Source organism: Podarcis cretensis (assembly GCF_951804945.1).
Source record: "Podarcis cretensis genome assembly, chromosome: 13".
Lineage (NCBI taxonomy): Eukaryota > Metazoa > Chordata > Lepidosauria > Squamata > Lacertidae > Podarcis > Podarcis cretensis.
Window position 1 is genome coordinate 39648251 of NC_137182.1, and position 17590 is coordinate 39665840.

Sequence of the window (17590 nt, forward strand, 5' to 3'; positions counted from 1 at the left end):
TCCCAGAGGTTACTGTGTATCAACCCTGCTCTGCTTTCACCCACCAGACTCAAGCTCAAGGATGGCCTGGCTTAAAGCAAAGAGGACTCGTCTCATTTGCACCTTATAAACAAGGCCAGTAATACTGAACTGACCTGTGGCTCCTACATCCAAATCTACTGCATGAGCCTCCAAGGAGCCAGAAGTTGTGTTTCCCAACCTCCCTGCTCCAAGCTCAAACATCTGGCTGGGAGCAGGACAGGGCAGTACGGTGTAGTAGAGGAGCTTTGCGCATGTTTGTGAAGCAAGTTTCTAGGCCTCATGGCTGTGATGTTATGCATGAAGGTGCTGGGCAGAAGATTTCTGGTGGGTAAGGTGGGGTCTCTGCCCTGCATAACCCCTCATCGCAACAATGAGACTCAATGTGGCGACATTACACAAAATAAGCCACACAAACCAACTTCATCTGCATATTTCTCCCTGGTTTACCCTGGAAGAGATTTTTAAGCCCATCAAGAGGTCTGCTTTTAATCCTGCTTCAAAACAGCAAGCCCCATAAATAGGGGGCCAGACAAGAGAGTCCTGGCAAGAGCTTCCTGCCCAATGAGATTCATGCAGTTATGGTTCTTTTCCTCCCTGTTCTGACTTGCATAACTCAACCAAACAGGAGATATCCTTCTCTCTGCCCTGCTTGAACCCACAGAGTGCCCTGGCCCCAGAGCACTTACCAGGGGCTAAGAAGGGGTTGGAGGCCTTTGCAATACTAGAGGCAGTAGAAGGCTTGCTGACCAGGGAGTCCAGGTCGACGAGGGCAGCGTTGGGGCCCAGAAATGACTCTGGGGTCTTCCGCGTTGGCTTGGAGATCTCGGGCAGCGACCCGCCCATGGAGGCCATGTCAAAAGTGTTGGGGCTGTCAGTGCCACTGCCGGGTCGGCAAATGGGCACCTCCCCGGCTAAGAGGGACAGCTCACCTAAAGAGAGAGGGAGAGAGAGAGATTGGTGGGGCCAGACAGGAAAGAGTGGTGAGAGAAGGGAATGGAAGATGCAGAAGAGCACAGATCAAACATGGAGGGGAAGACAAAGGCCAGCAGAGATACACCCTTCTGTTTTTGCAACAGTCATAGGCACACGCTCGCAATTCGAATCATGCAAGGTCTGAGAGAAGCCCCGGGATAAAGAAGCCGGAAGAGGGTGGATGGGGGTGAGAAGGGGAGAAAGAAAGAAAGAAAGAAAGAAAGAAAGAAAGAAAGAAAGAAAGAAAGAAAGAGACCCCTCTTCAAAGTACATGCAGGAACAAAACTGGTCTGTGGGATGTCACTTCTGAGCTGAGTTTGGCTGACCCAAGCAAGGGCAGAGGGCAATGCTGGAACCGCTGCCACCCAGTCCCGGGGGTCGAGAGTAAGGAAAGTGGCAGGCAAGAGACAGGGACATGCAGGGCGAAGTGGAGGTGCAGAGGTGAGAAGGCGGAGCCATGCAGGGAGCAGGGCTCACCTGTGCTGCTCCCGGATTTGGGCAGTGCCGGGCGCAGGCTGTCGAAATCAGAGAACTCGTCCCCATCCCCGGGGCTGCCAAACTGCTCAAAGCCTCCGCCAGCTGGAGGGGAGGGACAAGGCAGAAGGGGGAAGGGGGTGGGCCAGCAGGGTTAACAGGAGAGCAAGGGCGGAAGGGACCCGTTCCCCCCAGACTCACACAATCCTGCGCTGGGGGTCCGTTCCCTGCATCTCGTTCGTGGGGATAAGGCACCCAGGAGCCCCTGTTCCCAGCCGGCCTGACCCAAGCCTCCCTCCGCCAGGCCAAGGGGCTCAGGAGCCCTCGCTGTCCCTCACCTGCTGTGCCGTTCGTGCTGGGCTTGGAAGGGGAGCCACCCCAGGGATCAGAAAACGTGGATGCCGGAGCCCAAGGATCGGGCACTGGTTTCCCTTGGGACGTGGGAGCTGGTCCAGATGACCATGGATCTGTGGGTGGCGCTGCCGTGGTCCCAGAGGAACCTCCACCTGGGGGAAACATCAAGACTTTATCAACGTCTGGGGAAACATCCTGTCGGCTGTGCATCAGGATGGACGTGTATGCGTTTGTGTTACGCCTAGGAATCCCAGGTTGACCCAGACAGAACGGTAATTTAGTTCTCTGTGGCCAGTGGGCAGCCTGCCCGAGATGGTAAGAAAGCTCTGCAACAAGAGATCGCTGCATCTTTGCGAAGTTTGAACACACACAGGGAGCTGCTGCCTTATATCAAATCGGACCGCTGGTCTTTCTAGGCCAATGATTGCCTGGCAGCAGGACTCAGGTGGGAGTTGTGTTCCCATCGACTGATAGCTTTAGCTGGGGTGGGGGGTGGCCCAAGGAAGGAACCCGGGACCTTCTAGGCGCAAAGCAAATGTTCTTACCATGGAGCCACGGCTCCTCACTGGCAAATAAAATAACACCACTCATCAAACAGGGTCAAATGATGAATTGCCTACTAGTAAAAGGAAGGAAGGGAAGGGAGAGTCTTGAAAGGAAAATTGCTGCAGAGCCGAAGCACAAGAGTTATTATTTAAATGTATATCCTGCCTGTCTTCCACCACACAGCGGAAGGGGGTAGACAGAGAGCTAGTTGAAGTGGTGTCTCCCACCTTGGAAGGCAGAGAAACCCATAAATGCCCCATAAAATGTATCTTTTTTCCTGGTAGGGGGCAGGAGAGAAATGAGCAAGTGAGGAAGGTCACCTAAGCCCTTTCAGTTAACCTGATTTTAAGCAAAAGGCTTAAATGCTGCGTCATGTTTATCATATCCTGATCTGTTCCGTCACTTCTTGCTCTTACCTTCAGGTTTCCATGGGTCACTGCTTGCAGCCGGGGCACCTCCCCATGGGTCTGGGGGGGCTGCAGGAGGCGCTGCAGAAGCCCCCCACGGGTCTCCTGTAGGGGCTGCTCCGGTAGCAGATGGTCCCCATGGGTCAGTGGGAGCTGCGGATACAACTGGGGCAGAGCCACCCCAGGGGTCAGCGGGAGCAGGAGGGCCACCCCAGGGGTCCGCAGTGGGAGGGGCGGTGAAGACCTCCGCAAGATCCATGAGGGATGACTGCATGTGGGGCAGGTGGGGAAGGAATGTGGGAGACAGGCAGAGAAACGGGTCAGGGAATTAATCACGTCTCTATTGACCCATTTGGAAAACAGTGGCAACCCCCCCAATACCGCCACGCCCTCCGCTTTATAATACCCCAAGAGCAAGAATGGCATCGTGGTCAGAGTTTCACCCTCGTCTACCTCATAGATTACTATGGGTGAGTAAACACTGTACCCCCATTTGGAGCTCATTGAAAGGAAAGGTGGGGTATATCTCCAACTCAAATGAATAAATAGTGCAGGTCAGTGGTTAGAGTGCCAGATTAGGCCCGGGGAGGTCAAGGTTCAAATTTCCACTCAGTCCCTGGGTGGTCCTGGACTAGTCTCTCTCTCTCTCTCAGCCTAGCAAAAAGGGGTAGGGAAATCTACGTACATGGGAGGAGAAAATGGACAACTGTCACATGGTTACTACCCAGAGCACCTCCTTGGCAGGAAAAAATAAAAATAAAAGTTTCAGATGGACATTAAAGTGCTGCCTTGCAGGATCGAACCAAGGCCTGTGTACCTGGCAATTCTGCCTCCAACAATGGCCCCCTTACTATTCTCCTCTCCCCTCCCTGCCCCAGGTACCCATCCAGAGCCACCTGCCCGGACCCTGCCTGCTCCACCCTCACCTCCTCCTTGGCAGGCACCGTCTCCTTTTTGCTCTCCTCAATGGCCATCTGGAGTCGTAGGTCATCCCCACGCCGGATCCGCTCTTCCTGCAAGGGGATTGTGGGAGGGACAAGAGGCCATCAACAGCGATCGTGGGCCAGGGGCAAAGCAGATCACTCACCTTCAGGAGAGGCAGGCAGCGCGGAGGTTTCATGGCCCAGCCTTTGCCCAGCCTGGTGCCCGCCTGGCACTTAGGGCCAAAGCCGCCCTCCCTAGCTAGGAAAGGTTATGCTGGCTGGGGCTGATGGTTTTGGTGCAGGGCAACAGGCTGGGCGAGGGCCTGCTGCAGGCAGTGTGCCAGATGATGCTTCAAGCAGCCGCCACTATGATTCTGTCCAACTCAAGAGGGCAATCCGGAGAGCCGAGGAAGGAGCCAAGGGCTGCCCAGCTCCTCCCACCCCCACCCCTTCATGGGAGCCCTGATTCGTTCCCCCCTGCAACCCCCCTTGAAAATGCAGGTGCCCAAGCGAACAGCACCTCTTCTACATTTGCCTCCCTTCTAGGCATTATGGCTCCAAGACCACCCGCCCCGCCCCCCCCGCCCCCCAATGCTGAAGTGGCTTGGCCAGCCTTGGCCTTTCTGTTCTGGTGTTTTCCCTTAACTTCTCCCTTCCTCCGTGCTGCTGGTTGAAGCTAGTAAGCTCCACTCGCAAAGGGAGAAAGCGGAAGTCTTCCTCTCTCCTTACCCTCAAGCTCTAACCAGGCCTTTGCCAACCTGGTGTTTTGGACTACAACTCCCATCTGCCCTGGCCGGCCCGGTTGGGGCTGATGGGAGTTGTAGTCTGAAACATCTCAGGGCTCCAGCTTGGCAAAGCTGCTCCAATCTGTTAACTGCCACCTTCCTCATCCTCCGCTAAATATCCACCCACCCCAAAACTCCCATACTCCAAGGGATGGCCTCCCCTTTCCAGCCAGCACTCCTGGCCCCCATTTCCTCATGGCTCAGGAAGCTGCTCCTCCTCCTGTCCATTGCCTCCGTTCTGCAGAAGACACACGCAAGACCCGCCTCAGCAGGCGCCAGCGACCCATCGCCTCTCAAAGCAGCAGGACACGCGGACTGACCTGTCCTACCTTCTGGGCCTCCCTGGGAAGGGGAAAGGCACCTCGGGAAATCTTGACTCTACACAGCGGGACAATTAAAGAGGTCTAAAAGTGAAAAATGGAGACACGGCACCCCTGTTGCCATCGCTCTGCTTCGGGACGTGGAGAGAGAGAGAGAACGCTGAGTTAGTGGGGAAAGTGTGAGGCTGGGGCCTGCTCTGGGGCCGGGGGCGGAAAGTGGTTTAGTTGATTATTTCGAGAGGAGGAGCTGCTGCGGGTGGGGGGCAGGAGGTGTGCGTCTAACCTTGTCGTGTTCCTCTTTGCTCAAGCTAAGGGCTAGCTGGAGCTGTAGGTCCTCGTCGGCCACTGCAGGGGGCTGGGGGGGAAGAAACACAACGTAAGAGGCATGGAATGGAGCTCGACACAGCGGAGGGACGGAGGGAGGGGCGGAAGGAAGGAAGGAAGGAGAAGGTGGGCGGACTGCAGGCACCTCCATTGCACACAACCCAATATCGCCACGTTCTGCGGCAAACGCCCATTCGATTAGCGGTCCCCTTACCACCCGGATTCTCAGCTCTCTCCATCCATTGTGCTTCCCCTCTGCTCGGCTAAAGTATTCTTCAGTGTGGTTGGGGGAACTACCTTCCCTCCCAGGGACACTTGTGCTATTTGGGGAAGCCCTTGAACCACAGCCCCTTAAACACTCCAATTCCCCCGAGTTGTCTACGCAAGCTGTGTTCACGTGAACAAAAGCAAGCTGCTTGAGGGGTGTGATCTAGGAGAGATTCAAGGAGGAGCAAGCTTCACAAGATTGTAAAGAGGCCAATCCCAGAATCTTTCTCCCCGAACGCACTTTAATAAATCCCCGGCAAGACGTAGAAATCACAGAGAGCTAATACGGTTTAGCAGCTACAGGGCAAAGCTTCAACGTGAGAATCTGGGTTCAAATCCCACAGAAGCCTTGGTGCCGTCTGTTTAGCCTTCCTTACAGGGGTGCTGTCAGGGTAAAGGTGGCACCGGGGATCCCTGGAAAAGCAGGATACAGAGGTGACGTTGGGCCCCGCTAGGAGAAACTGCCTTCTAGAGAAGCAGACATCCTCTATGGCAAGAAGAAAGGCACTTCCTTCTGGATTTACAAGTGGATAACCTGTGACTCCAGATGTTGGACTACAACTCCCATCAGCCCTGGCCAGCAGCCATGCTGCCTGGGGGCTGATGGGAACTGGAGTCCAGCAACACGTATAGAGGGTCGCCGGTTCAGTGCCCCTGTCACATAGGAAGCTGCCTCCTACAGAGTCAGACCACTGGTCTACCTAGCTGTGCATTTTCTACACTGACTGGCAGCATCTCTCCGGGGCTTCAGGCAGGAGTTTTGCCTCGTCCTACCTGGAGATGCCAGGGATTGAACCTGGAACCTTCTGCATGCAAAGCAGGTGCTCTGCCACTGAGCTTCAGCCCTTCATGCTGAAGGACATGCGACTCCCCAAACTATTTCAGACAGAAAGGGGGGGGGAGGAAAGGAAGAGTCGTTTGTGCCAAGGCTGGACATCTCTGGTGTAGAAACAGGCACCTCCCCCACCCCTCAAAATAAGTAAGTATTTCTAGCTCAGTTCCCTGGATAGTAAAGTTAAATTGTTGTGGGTCTTTCTGTCTCTCCCCCCCCCTCCCTTTCGGAAACAACAAGGGTAAAGTGGAAGGAAATGCGGCATGAAGGAGGAGGAGGAAGAGGAGGGAAGTGGAAGTAAGGTGGCAAAAATAAGGAGCCAAAATTAAACGGACAAGGGTTGGGATGGGGGAAGCAAACACAATCACCCCACTTGGGAGGAGCCACAGAAAAGGAAAGGAGGCGACAAAAAAAAAGCAGGACTTAGGGTCTGATTGGCCGTGGCGTGTGTTGAGTGGCAGGTCTGGGCACAGCCAATGGGAGCTGCACGGCTTATGTCCAACCTAGTGCCCCCCTCCAGAGGCTCTGGACTGCAGTTCCCATCAGCCCCTGGAGGGCAGTTGCCAAAAGCTTCTGGAGGGCGACAGGTTGGGACAAAAGGCTGCCAGAATCACAGAAGTTCTGTGGGCAGGGAACTGGTGGGTGTCTGGATGGGAGACAGCTTCCTCCTCCATCCTCTCACTCAAAGGAAGAGCAGGCCCAAGTAGCATTAATAATAATAATTATAATGGATAGAGTGTGGGGCTAAAGAAAGAACCTCAAGTGCCAAGACTGATGGCTCAAGAGCTATTTGTGTTGTTCCGCTGAGAAAGACCAGCAGGCAAACCTGAACAAGGCGGCAGCCCACACGATCCTGGGTGGCTGGAGGTGGGGGGGGGGCAGCGCTGCTAAGGAGACTGGTGCTGCGGGAGAGGTTAACATACAACAGAAAAAAGGTAGGCAAAACCTGGTGTCTTTGAGGGGGCAGGATCAATTCGTGTGGACCCTGTGCGACAGAGAACGGAAGCATTCCCGATCTCCCCCAGCCAGGAGGGAGAGCTCGTCACCGCAGGGGGGGCTCTGTGCGAAAATCTGGATGAAAAATCTCAATCAAAAAGCCATTTCCTGCTGGGGAACGTCGGTTCAAACACATCTGTGCCTCGCTTTTGTCTCTTCCCCCCATTCCTCTCAAACCACAAGTAGTACTGAGGAAAACAAACAAATGAATAAACAGACCCACAGCTACCCTGAAACCTTTTAACATTTCTACCCAGGATGCACTGCGGTGCAAGATGGCAGCTAGCAGACCGGCCCGCTACCCATCAGCCTCTGCTCCCAACGTGGGCCAGTGGAGCGTGTGGCCAGCAACTCTAGTCTTCCGTTCCCCCAACGGGGACTGACTTCATTACCAAAATGCTTACGGAAAAGCTCAGCCGCCCACAAGGCTCTGCTAGCAGCGTCTGCCCAGAGGGGGTCACACACTAGAAACAAAGCTGGACAAGTCAATCTGTTCATTGAGTCAGCATAAATCTCATGTCCTCCCTTCCCCCACCTTCCTGGTCAGCAGTTATTATTTTTTTTAAAAAAAAACCAAACGAACAGGGGGCATTATTTTTTAAATAGAGCAAGAGCTGGAAGGTCCAGAAGGGCTGACATTGGCCAATAGCTAAATCAGCTCTGCCCACCAATTTACAACGCCACCAAAAAATATTCATTTACGGAGGAGGCATGAACTTCATGCCCTTCTGGGCCGAAATTTTAAGTATTTGATTTGGGGGGGGGGGGGATTGCACAGTTTCAGCAGTCTGATTTGGTAAAACCAATTTATGCAACTACTACAAAAGTAACCATCTTTTAACTATTGGGGTGGCTGGTCAGGAGGGTCTGGGCCTGCTGGGCTGAAATGGATCTTTGCCCCAGGACTAATGGGATGTATTTCTATGAATTCTATACATTTTACATGGTGCTCCAAATCTCCCTGCCGCTGTCTAATTAGTGAACCTTTTTTGGTGCAGGGTGGTGAGCCATGGTGAATATTGCAACGTGTGTGTTTTAAGTTACCAGGATCCTCCTTTTGGACTTTGTTCACTCTCTCATAAGCCAAGACACAGGCAAAAGCTTCTTTAGCCCTCTCACTGAGTGCATCATTTTATCTGAAGATTTTTTTTTAAGGCTGCTGCTCAATAAAAATATTTTCAGGCCAGTATACATAGAAAAGACAAACATTAATACCAAGCAGAATAGGTAACAAAACAATGAGGCTTCCTTTTTAATGGCCAATAAAAGCACTACTATGAGGGGACGCAGGTGGCGCTGTGGGTTAAAGCCTCAGCGCCTAGGGCTTGCCGATCGAAAGGTCGGCGGTTCGAATCCCTGCGGCGGGGTGCGCTCCCGCTGCTCGGTCCCAGCGCCTGCCAACCTAGCAGTTCGAAAGCACCTCCGGGTGCAAGTAGATAAATAGGGACCGCTTACCAGCGGGAAGGTAAACGGCGTTTCCGTGTGCGGCTCTGGCTCGCCAGAGCAGCGATGTCACGCTGGCCACGTGACCCGGAAGTGTCTCCGGACAGCGCTGGCCCCTGGCCTCTTAAGTGAGATGGGCGCACAACCCCAGAGTCTGTCAAGACTGGCCCGTACGGGCAGGGGTACCTTTACCTTTATGAGGCACTTGGTAGGTAAGCACACCTGGGGACAAGACAGTCTATAAATGGGGCCATCCCTGAAATGGCCCCGTCACACTTTAAATCATGGCAGACCCCAGGGAAGGATCTCCAAAGATGATCTTGGTAGATGGACTGGGGAACATTCAGGCTCCTAGGCCTCTGGCTTTCTGGACTGTCTTACAAGCTCCTCCCAGTAAGGTCAGTAATAAGGAACAATGGGAATATCTGAAGGGCCTCCAGTTGGCCTCAGTTGCCACTGAGGCTGAGAAAGAGGCGGCGAAAGAATCCTTTGCTTCTGTCTCAGCTTGGGAGAAAGCATACAAGGTGCAGAATAGCGTGGAGGAGAGCCTTTGGGATCATGCTATCTGGTGTGGAGGTCAAATCCACCTCCCGCCTCCTTATCATTATCCTGTGCAAATATAGTTGGTATCACCACTAAGTGTGTCAAAGGGGGGAGGGGGATAAAAACCTGAGATGATCCACTTCCTTTCCTCTCACGAGCACCACAGATTGGCTCTTCCCTCCCTTCAACATGATTACCATGTTTGTTCCCCAAATTGCAGGGCGGTGAGGGGGGCTGCAGAAATATCAATGGGTAAGTGTGAGAGAGGTCAACAGGCTTGCCCCTGTTATTCCCATTGGTAATCATGGTGGGAGGGGGGAGCTGAATAAGGCTCAATTTCTGAATACAAGGGACATGCTCAGGAAGCAGATTAGCAGGCCAGCACCTCCATGGGCTGCCCGCTTCTGAGCCAGAACCAGCTGGATCTGAGGGAAAGGCTTTTCCTCTAGGAAAGTGCCAAATTAAAAGAGCTTGTAGCTCTGCTTTCCTAGTCAGCTTTTATTATTTGCCTGCAGGAGAAGCCTTGAGAACACAACAGTAGATCCCCTCATCTGGGGGAGCAGGGCGTACCCACATCTCTCTCCAAACGTCCACAACCCCCACCATCCCTTCCCTCCCCGCCCATCCAAAGAGTCGCCAGTGACAGATTTACCTTGGCGCTTACCTGCTCCGCTTCCTCTTTGCTCATGGCCAGCGCCAGCTGTAACTGCAGCTCCTCTTCCCCGCTGCTCTGGGGCCAAGCCTGCTCCGCTTCCACTGGGGCATTTGCCAAAGATGAGGAAGCTGAAGAAGCTGAGAAACAAGAAAGCGGGTGGGAAAGGAAAGGGTTAATACCACCAAGGTGGACAAGGTATCCAAGGTGGACACAGCAGGCAGGAGAGTGCTATGGGGAGGTAGCATCAGTGGAGAGAGCAAAAAGCAAACCATGGTGTAGTGGTTTTCAGAGGTTTTATTTACAATAAAGCAGTACAGTGGTGCCTCGCAAGACGAAAAGAATCCGTTCCGCGAGTCTCTTCGTCTAGCGGTTTTTTCGTCTTGCGAAGCAACCCTATTAGCGGCTTAGCGCTATTAGCGGCTTAGCGGCTATTAGCGGCTTAGAAAAAGGGGGGGGGAGCGAAAAACATTCGCAAGACTCGCAAGACGTTTTCGTCTTGTGAAGTGTCTCAAAAACGGAAAACCCTTTCGTCTAGCGGGTTTTTCGTCTTGCGAGGCATTCATCTTGCGGGGCACCACTGTATATAATTTTTGTTAATACCTGTAAAAAAATAAAAACAGCAGAAGGGCAGGCAAACTGGAATCTACCTTATAGATCTCTGGGTTATTTGCAGTAGATCAGCATGGGTTCAGACTTTCAAGAGTTAAACAATAGCAATGTAAAAAACACACACAACTGAATACCTTTTCCCATGGCTGCCCTTCTGCTAAGTGCTTCTCTTTCAGCCTCAGTGTAAAACAGGACTATCAAGACTATGCTTTTCTGCAAATCAGTGTTAAACTTTTGTGTTCCTGCTCCATGGTAACTCAGGTGTAGATCTGTATTTGTAACACACACAGGTTACCCCAGTATGGGGTTTAGTGGGTAACTGACTCCATCCCCTCCCAACCCACCACTCTGAATTTGGCTCCAGCTGCAAAGCACACAATGAATCCCACAAGTTTGCCCTCCCTTACACAGCAGTGGACTAGGACTTGACTAGACCCAGCTGCCAATCTCTGCTCAGCCAGAGAATGTACACATGGACAAGCCATAGCTTGGAGAAGGGCACCCAATTAAAACAGCGAGAAGGGTTTCCACACTGTTCAGCTCTAACACCAGGGAAGCCTTGAAGTCACGGCTGAAGCATTTCCAAATCCCAGGAAGCTGCCACATCATAGGACGGACTGAAATCCTATACGAAATCCTTAGCTGCTCAGGGGCCTGAAATTTTACTAATTCTCCACAGCAAAAAGTGACCCACCACAGAAAAAGTGGGTGTGCAGTTAACTGGCGGCAGGTTATGTTTCTCTGCCCCACAATCTCTCCAGGCCCCTTGTATTCTGGGCTCTGATGGTTCTGTGAGCTCAGTGGATTCCTGAGCAGCTAGCACTAACTTTGGCCTACTTAGAGTATGAACATATTTTATTTTTCCAGGCTGGGAGCTGTCCCTTGCAACTTTGTCAAACACCATGCAGAGTGTAATAATAAAAAAGCAATCCTTTTTAACTTTATCATCTGCTCTGAGCCAACGGGATAAACCGCGATCAGTTTTAGAAATTTGCAGAAATTGTGGGGAAGCAGGTGGACATTTCCCCTAACCACTAGTAGGAGGCACACCTGACTGCAGCATGAGGTTCACATTTGATACATGTCAGCAATTAGCATGGGCAGGAGAGGGGTGGGGAAATAAGGACCCTGGTTCAGCTAATAGCACATGGATGGAACAGCCGCCACACCGTGGAAGATCCAGCCCCAGTCTCTGGCCGAACCTTGGCAGAGATGGCTGGGGGTGGTGACAGAGCAGAGAGAGGAAAATGGCCCAGCCGCTGTGCCATGACCTGAATAGAAGTCTACCCCACCCCCTAGACAGCCTGGCACCAACTGCCACCCCTCATTAGCACAGGGATGCAGGCGACCGCACAAAGCAGTGTCATGGAGGTGGGATTCCGGCCGAGACGGAGGTGGCCGAGGGAGGAAAGGGAGAGCAGTGGCTTTCCCTGCTATAGTCAAGGTCATTACAGTTTTCCTCCATTACCGCCACCACCACCACTTTCTCCTCAAGGGAACAAGTTCTGCCAGCCTGGTACATGGATCTACCCTCAAAAGAGGAACTTGCCTGCCAGATGATTCACTAATCTTTCTCTGGGGGCATGTTTTCCCTGTCAGAGGGAAACCCGGCAGGGAACTGTTGAGTCTCTCTCTCTCTCTCTCTCTCTCTCTCTCTCTCTCTCACACTCACACACACACACACACACACACACACACACACACACAAGCCCGGCCGAAATACATACGACAGCACTAGACCAAATTCCTCTCGCAAACGGGAGGCTGCAAGCTTTTGACCTCTGTGTCAGCTAATGGGAAAGTTATTTTGCCCACCGGGAAAAGGTTTTGTGTAACCGACGCTTGCGTGCTCTTCAGATAATGCAAATCTGTCAAAATGTACAGGGCATATTTGGAGAGCTTGGTCTCTCCCAAATCTCATCCTTGGAAAGAAAGAAAGAAAGAAAGAAAGAAAGAAAGAAAGAAAGGAGGTGGATTGGAATGGAAAGGAGCAAAAATGTAATTATCTCCGATGAACTAAGGGGAGTCATTGGCATATTTTAGCCTTGCTCGGGAACAAGTCCCGTCTGTTCAGTGGAGAAATGAGATACTTATTCCCAAACTTGACTGAGCTGCCACTTACTGGCTTTCTGGAGCCACACTGAGGAGTTTTGTGGGCCTGGGGAAGGGCTTAGTAAACACCAAATATGTGGCTTGCTAGGCCTCTAAGCAGACTCATACAGGCCCTGCAGTTGCCTAGCAATCACAAAATGTTCATCATCTATGTTGGGCCCATCAAAATGGCAGACTGTGGATGAGGGTGCAATTGAGGGGGGAAGAATAGTATATAAAGAGATGGGAAACAATGTGTTAATTTGGGAAACGGTAAAGGGTGATAAGAGAGCAGAAGTTGGGCTGTCGAGGTGTGGACTTTTAGGGATTCCCTCAACCTGGAACTATCCAGAGTGCTTATGTGCCCTTTTGGAACCTGTCTGGCTATTCCAATTAACAACTTAAGGGGGGGATCACTGTGGCTTTATTATATGAGCCCAAAGAAAGAGATGGTAGGCTAAAGAGTCAGTTCTCCGCAAGACCAAAGGAGAACACTTCTTGTAGGGCTGGGCTTAAAGCTCCACTGATATGACACACCCAGCATGAAAGCAGGTTCTGAATCAAGAGTTAGGATAACTAAAAGGCAAAGAGCTCAATTAATTTGCAGTTGTTTCTTAATGTCTTCCAAGCCACGTGGAAGGCTCCAGCAACTACCCTTTTGAGAAACAGTTTTTGGCTCCATCCAAGCTTCAGTCCACACACTTTGTCCTCCGAAGAGAGGCCAGCTAATGAGGAAGCCTCAGGCCTAAACCGCCAATGCTGCCAGTACTAGGGACAGGCTGGGGTGGGAAGAAGAGGAAGAGAAAAATGGAACTTCTAATCTGCAAGAGCAGCAGAATTCAGAACAAGCCAGATCAAGGAATCAAGAAGCCGCCTTAGAACAGATCAGGCTATTTGTCCATCTAGCCCACAGTATTGTCTACTTCAGGTGTTGGGAACCCATGGCCTTCCAGCTGTGGCTGAACGCTGACTCCCATCAGGCTTGGCCATTGGCCAGGCTGGCTGGGGCTGATGGGATTTATCATTTAGCCACAACTGGAGAGCCAAAAGTTCCCCCATACCTATTCTACTCTGACTAGCAGTAGCTCCCGAGCATCTCAGGCAGAACGAGGTCCCTCTCAGCACCTGATATATAACTCGTTTAAGTAAGATATGCCAGGAGTTGAACCCAAGACTTTCTGTATACAAAGCACACGCTTGACCACTGAGATATGGCCTCTTCTCTTACTCCAAAATCAGAACTTGGGGTCACCCAATATACCTGACTGAAGTGGTGGTGGGAGCTATTTTTAAATTAAAAAGTGCTCTCTACTATCTCTTCTAGTTAGGCTCTGCCCACTCTCTGCTTTTCTCATCAGGATAACCTGCCTTGTTCCAGGTCCTCCTGTCCTATCCCAGCCCAAAATCACCGCAGGAATCCTGATACATCCAAGAGTGAGAGGCCAATGCTCAGGACTGCCGTAGGCTGAGTGGAACTGCTGCTGCTGCTTTTTATTTATCTGCAGTTGTGATTTTATAGTTTTAAAGTCTATAGTCCACTTTAGAAGCGACTGTATTCAGGAATTTATTGTATTGTATTTCAATCAATGGGCTTAGGAATGAGATTGAAGCATTGGATTTTGGGTGTTCACCAGAAGAATAAATAGCAGCAGACTGGCTCTCTGCACGTCGAGGGTGGGGGTGTTTTTAAGTGGGAATACGGATAAGGGGTAAATGATAAGCTCATTCAGTATGGGCTGTAGCCCTTTTAGCGGACTGGAAGACAGAAATTCCCCCTGCCTCTTGCTTATTACATGCCTCTAATGTTTAACCAATTCCTCATAATTCTGCTGAGCAGTTTAGAATAGGAAGCAAAAGCTACTCCCATTTCCTTATCTCATTCTGCCCTGCCAGGCACTTTGCAAACAACAGAGTTGGAATTTGATCTGGGGGTTATCAAAATGGAAAGGGGGCACTGACAGATCACAGAGGCCTGTAACTTAGCCTCTGAGCCTGGCGACCCGCCAAGTTCAAGAGGGAGGGGAACGTGGTTCTGCAGAGCCAGAGCCACATTTTATCAGGGATGAGCGGCTGTCTCTGACATTTCAGCAGGTAACATTTCAGGAGAACCAACAGGGAACAACATAGGGATGGGCCCCAAAGACCTTCCCAGGACAACTTCAAGGAACAACCCAAGAGAGGAACATGTGGTTTTTCTTCTATCCAGTATCCTCACAGAAGGGTCTTTTGTACACCATCTTCTAATCTCTCCAGCCTCCTTCCCCAAGCTGCTGCTCTCCAGATGGTTTTGGACTGCAGCCGCTGTCAGTCCTAGCCAGCAAAGCTGTGAGCACAAAGTTGGAGAAGGCTACTCCATGGGAACAGCCCACTGTTTTGCTAAGGGAGGCTATATTTTCCACCATAAGTGGTCTGGTGGCCAGAAGAATCCAGCTTCCTGTTCCTGTCCAGACTGTCGAGCTCTGCAATAAAAATATTATATCCACATCACACTTTCCTCCCATGAGGAAAGTCCAGTGGCATGCCTAAAACTCCCAGACAATTACTGACCAGGCCTGAACCTGCTTAGCTTCACAGCTGCGTCATATGGCTCAGATGATGTCCTGGTTTGGTATGACCTAGCACTAAAGAGTTTTCCAGCTACAGAAAGCACCAACACCAGACATCCCCAAACTCGGCCCTCCAGATGTTTGGGGACTACAGTTCCCATCATCCCTGACCACTGGTCCTTTTAGCTAGGGATGATGGGACTTGTAGTCCCAAAATATCTGGAGAGCCGAGTTTTGGGGTGCCTGACCTACACAGAAGGTGAGAAGTTATTTCAGTACAGAGGAAGAAGGCCTGGGGAACTATCATTCTTCATTAGAACATAAGAAATGCTCTGCTGGATGAGACCAATGGCCCATCTAGTCCAGCATCCTGTTCTCACAGTGGCCAATTCAGATGCCTGTGGGAAGCATGCAAGCAGGACCTGAGCATAACGGGAACTCTCCCTGCCTGCAGTTTCCTGCAACTGGTATTCAGAGGCATATCAGTACCTTCCTCAAGGACTCACCTCAAGGTGCTAACTAGCAGTGGACCTTTGGTCTTCCCAGCCTGAGCAGGTGGTGGCAAGAGAACAGCGCAAGCACAAACCCACACATTCCGTTGCTGCTTTTCCTTACAAACAGAATGATGCACACTTTTGCCTAACTGCACCTTGTTTAACACTCCTCACCTCAGTTTGTTTTGCAGGTGGATCTGGCCCATGGGCTGCCTATAGCCATTCCTGCTATAGGAGACCAGGATAGGAGACCACCTTGGAACAGGCCTTTCAAGCCTGAAGAATCTACTTTGAGTGCTTGGGGCTGTTTTTTACTAGAACCCCCAAGATCCACTAACTGGAGCCTAGTGCAAAAGGTGGACATTGGGCATTAAACCCATGCTGAACACTGGGATTAGTTCTGAAAAGCAGAAGAAAAGTCAGCCACTGCCCCCCAAGCATTCTTCATGTCAGTGGTATAATTTGGAAGGGGGTTGTTTTATTGTTGCCACTGTTAAACGATTGGGAATCAGAAATCTTTATCTACCTCAATTCAGTGACGATATATCAACAGGTTCCAATTCACCTGCTGCCTACCCCTGCCTTAGAACCCAAACAATCCACTCTTAACTCAATTGGGAGGGGGTCAGGGGGGAGCTCACACCTCCCCTTCTAACTGCTTGTGCTCGCTACAAATGACATGTGAAAAATTATTTCTATATAAAAATGTTTATCCCATCCCCCTTGAGTTGGGTTTTATATAGTGTGCCTTGCAGTTTGGTTGTGCATGGGGGTGTGGAGCATATCCTAACCGTATTATTCACACAACAACCCTGCACAATAACTTAGGCCGGGGTAGCAGATGTGTTGCCTCCAGATGTTGTCTGACTCCAACTCCCATCAGCCCCAGCCAGCATGGCTAAGGGTTAGGAATGATGGGCGCTGTCGTCCATCAGCATCTGGAGGGCACCACACTGGCCATTCCTGAGCTTAGAGAAAACAGCAACTGTCCTGAAACTGCAGAGTGAATTTCACAGCTACGTAGTGATCTGAACCTGCTTATACTCCATCCCAGCCAACGTGGTGCCCTCCAGATGTTTTGGACTACAACTCCCATCAATCCCCTGCGCTGGGGTCTGAAGTCTAAAACATCTGGAGGGCAGCAGGTTGGCAATGGCTGCTCTTAACAGCCACACCATACAGGCTCCACAACCCATCTAAACAGTTTAGGCAACGCTTGCCAGCCTGACTGAGGCCACCCGGCTGGGAATGAGCACTCACCGGTCGCAGTCTGGGCCAGCTTCTCCTTGGTTTTGAGGGCATGGGCCCGCTCCTCCTTGAGACGCTCGTCGTCTTTGAGGAGGGCCACTAGCTGCTTGGCCTTCTCCCGCACGTTGACTCCCTGGTCCTTGCCATCGCGGTCAACGTACTGGAAGTCTTTTAGCGTCTGGATGGCGTAGATGTTCTCCTTGCATTGCTGCGCCACCCGCTCCGAGCCCGTCTTGATCAGGTATTCCATCAGCGTCATGGCCTGGAAGAAGAGGGAGAAAAAGCTTCCAGCTTCCAGCACACCTGATCCCTGGCACTGCTGGCTGAATGCCAACAAACATACTGAAGGTGCCAGGATGAGGAAGGTCATTCAAGTATTATGAGAGAGGGAGGAAAGTTTGTGCGTAATTCTTCACAGAAGTAGAGTGGTGGAAGAGGCCCAAAGCACTAGCCAGAGGGGCTTCTAAAAATGAGATCTAACATTTGTCCGATACTAAATCAGAACAAATGTTCCAATAAGGCCGGCCAAGATCCTTCAGCACTTCTCTTCACAACTTTCACTTGTCACTCTGCAACCATGAGGCTTGAATTTGGAGAACCATTGGAAAGTAGCAACGTCGTCAGTTTCACCAGATATAAGAAAGCTCACACCAAGGAGAAGCAAGCACAGGCAAGGTGCCGGGGGAGCTCAAGGTTTTATATTTCCTTATGCAATGGCAAAGCACTTGCAAAGTGGGACT

The 17590-nt window shown here is 51.3% G+C and overlaps 1 protein-coding gene across 9 annotated transcripts in view; it reads right to left on the reverse strand.

The window, feature by feature from the left end:
* Positions 1-17590, reverse strand: part of EPN1 (epsin 1) — a 33087-nt gene that overhangs the window by 3148 nt on the left and 12349 nt on the right. The window contains exons 3-12 of one of the 9 annotated variants that reach the window (XM_079951247.1): positions 16863-17112; positions 9872-9999; positions 9334-9441; positions 6168-6269; positions 5086-5157; positions 3701-3787; positions 2784-3042; positions 1806-1973; positions 1471-1572; positions 708-950 (exon numbers count right to left, since the gene is read on the reverse strand). In XM_079951247.1, the coding sequence (XP_079807373.1) occupies positions 708-950; positions 1471-1572; positions 1806-1973; positions 2784-3042; positions 3701-3787; positions 5086-5157; positions 6168-6269; positions 9334-9441; positions 9872-9999; positions 16863-17112 (1519 nt within the window). Of the gene's footprint in view, positions 1-707; positions 951-1470; positions 1573-1805; positions 1974-2783; positions 3043-3700; positions 3788-5085; positions 5158-6167; positions 6270-9333; positions 9442-9859; positions 10000-16862; positions 17113-17590 lie in introns of all 9 variants that reach the window. The other 8 variants (XM_079951246.1, XM_079951248.1, XM_079951250.1 and 5 more) reach the window with 8 other exon arrangements.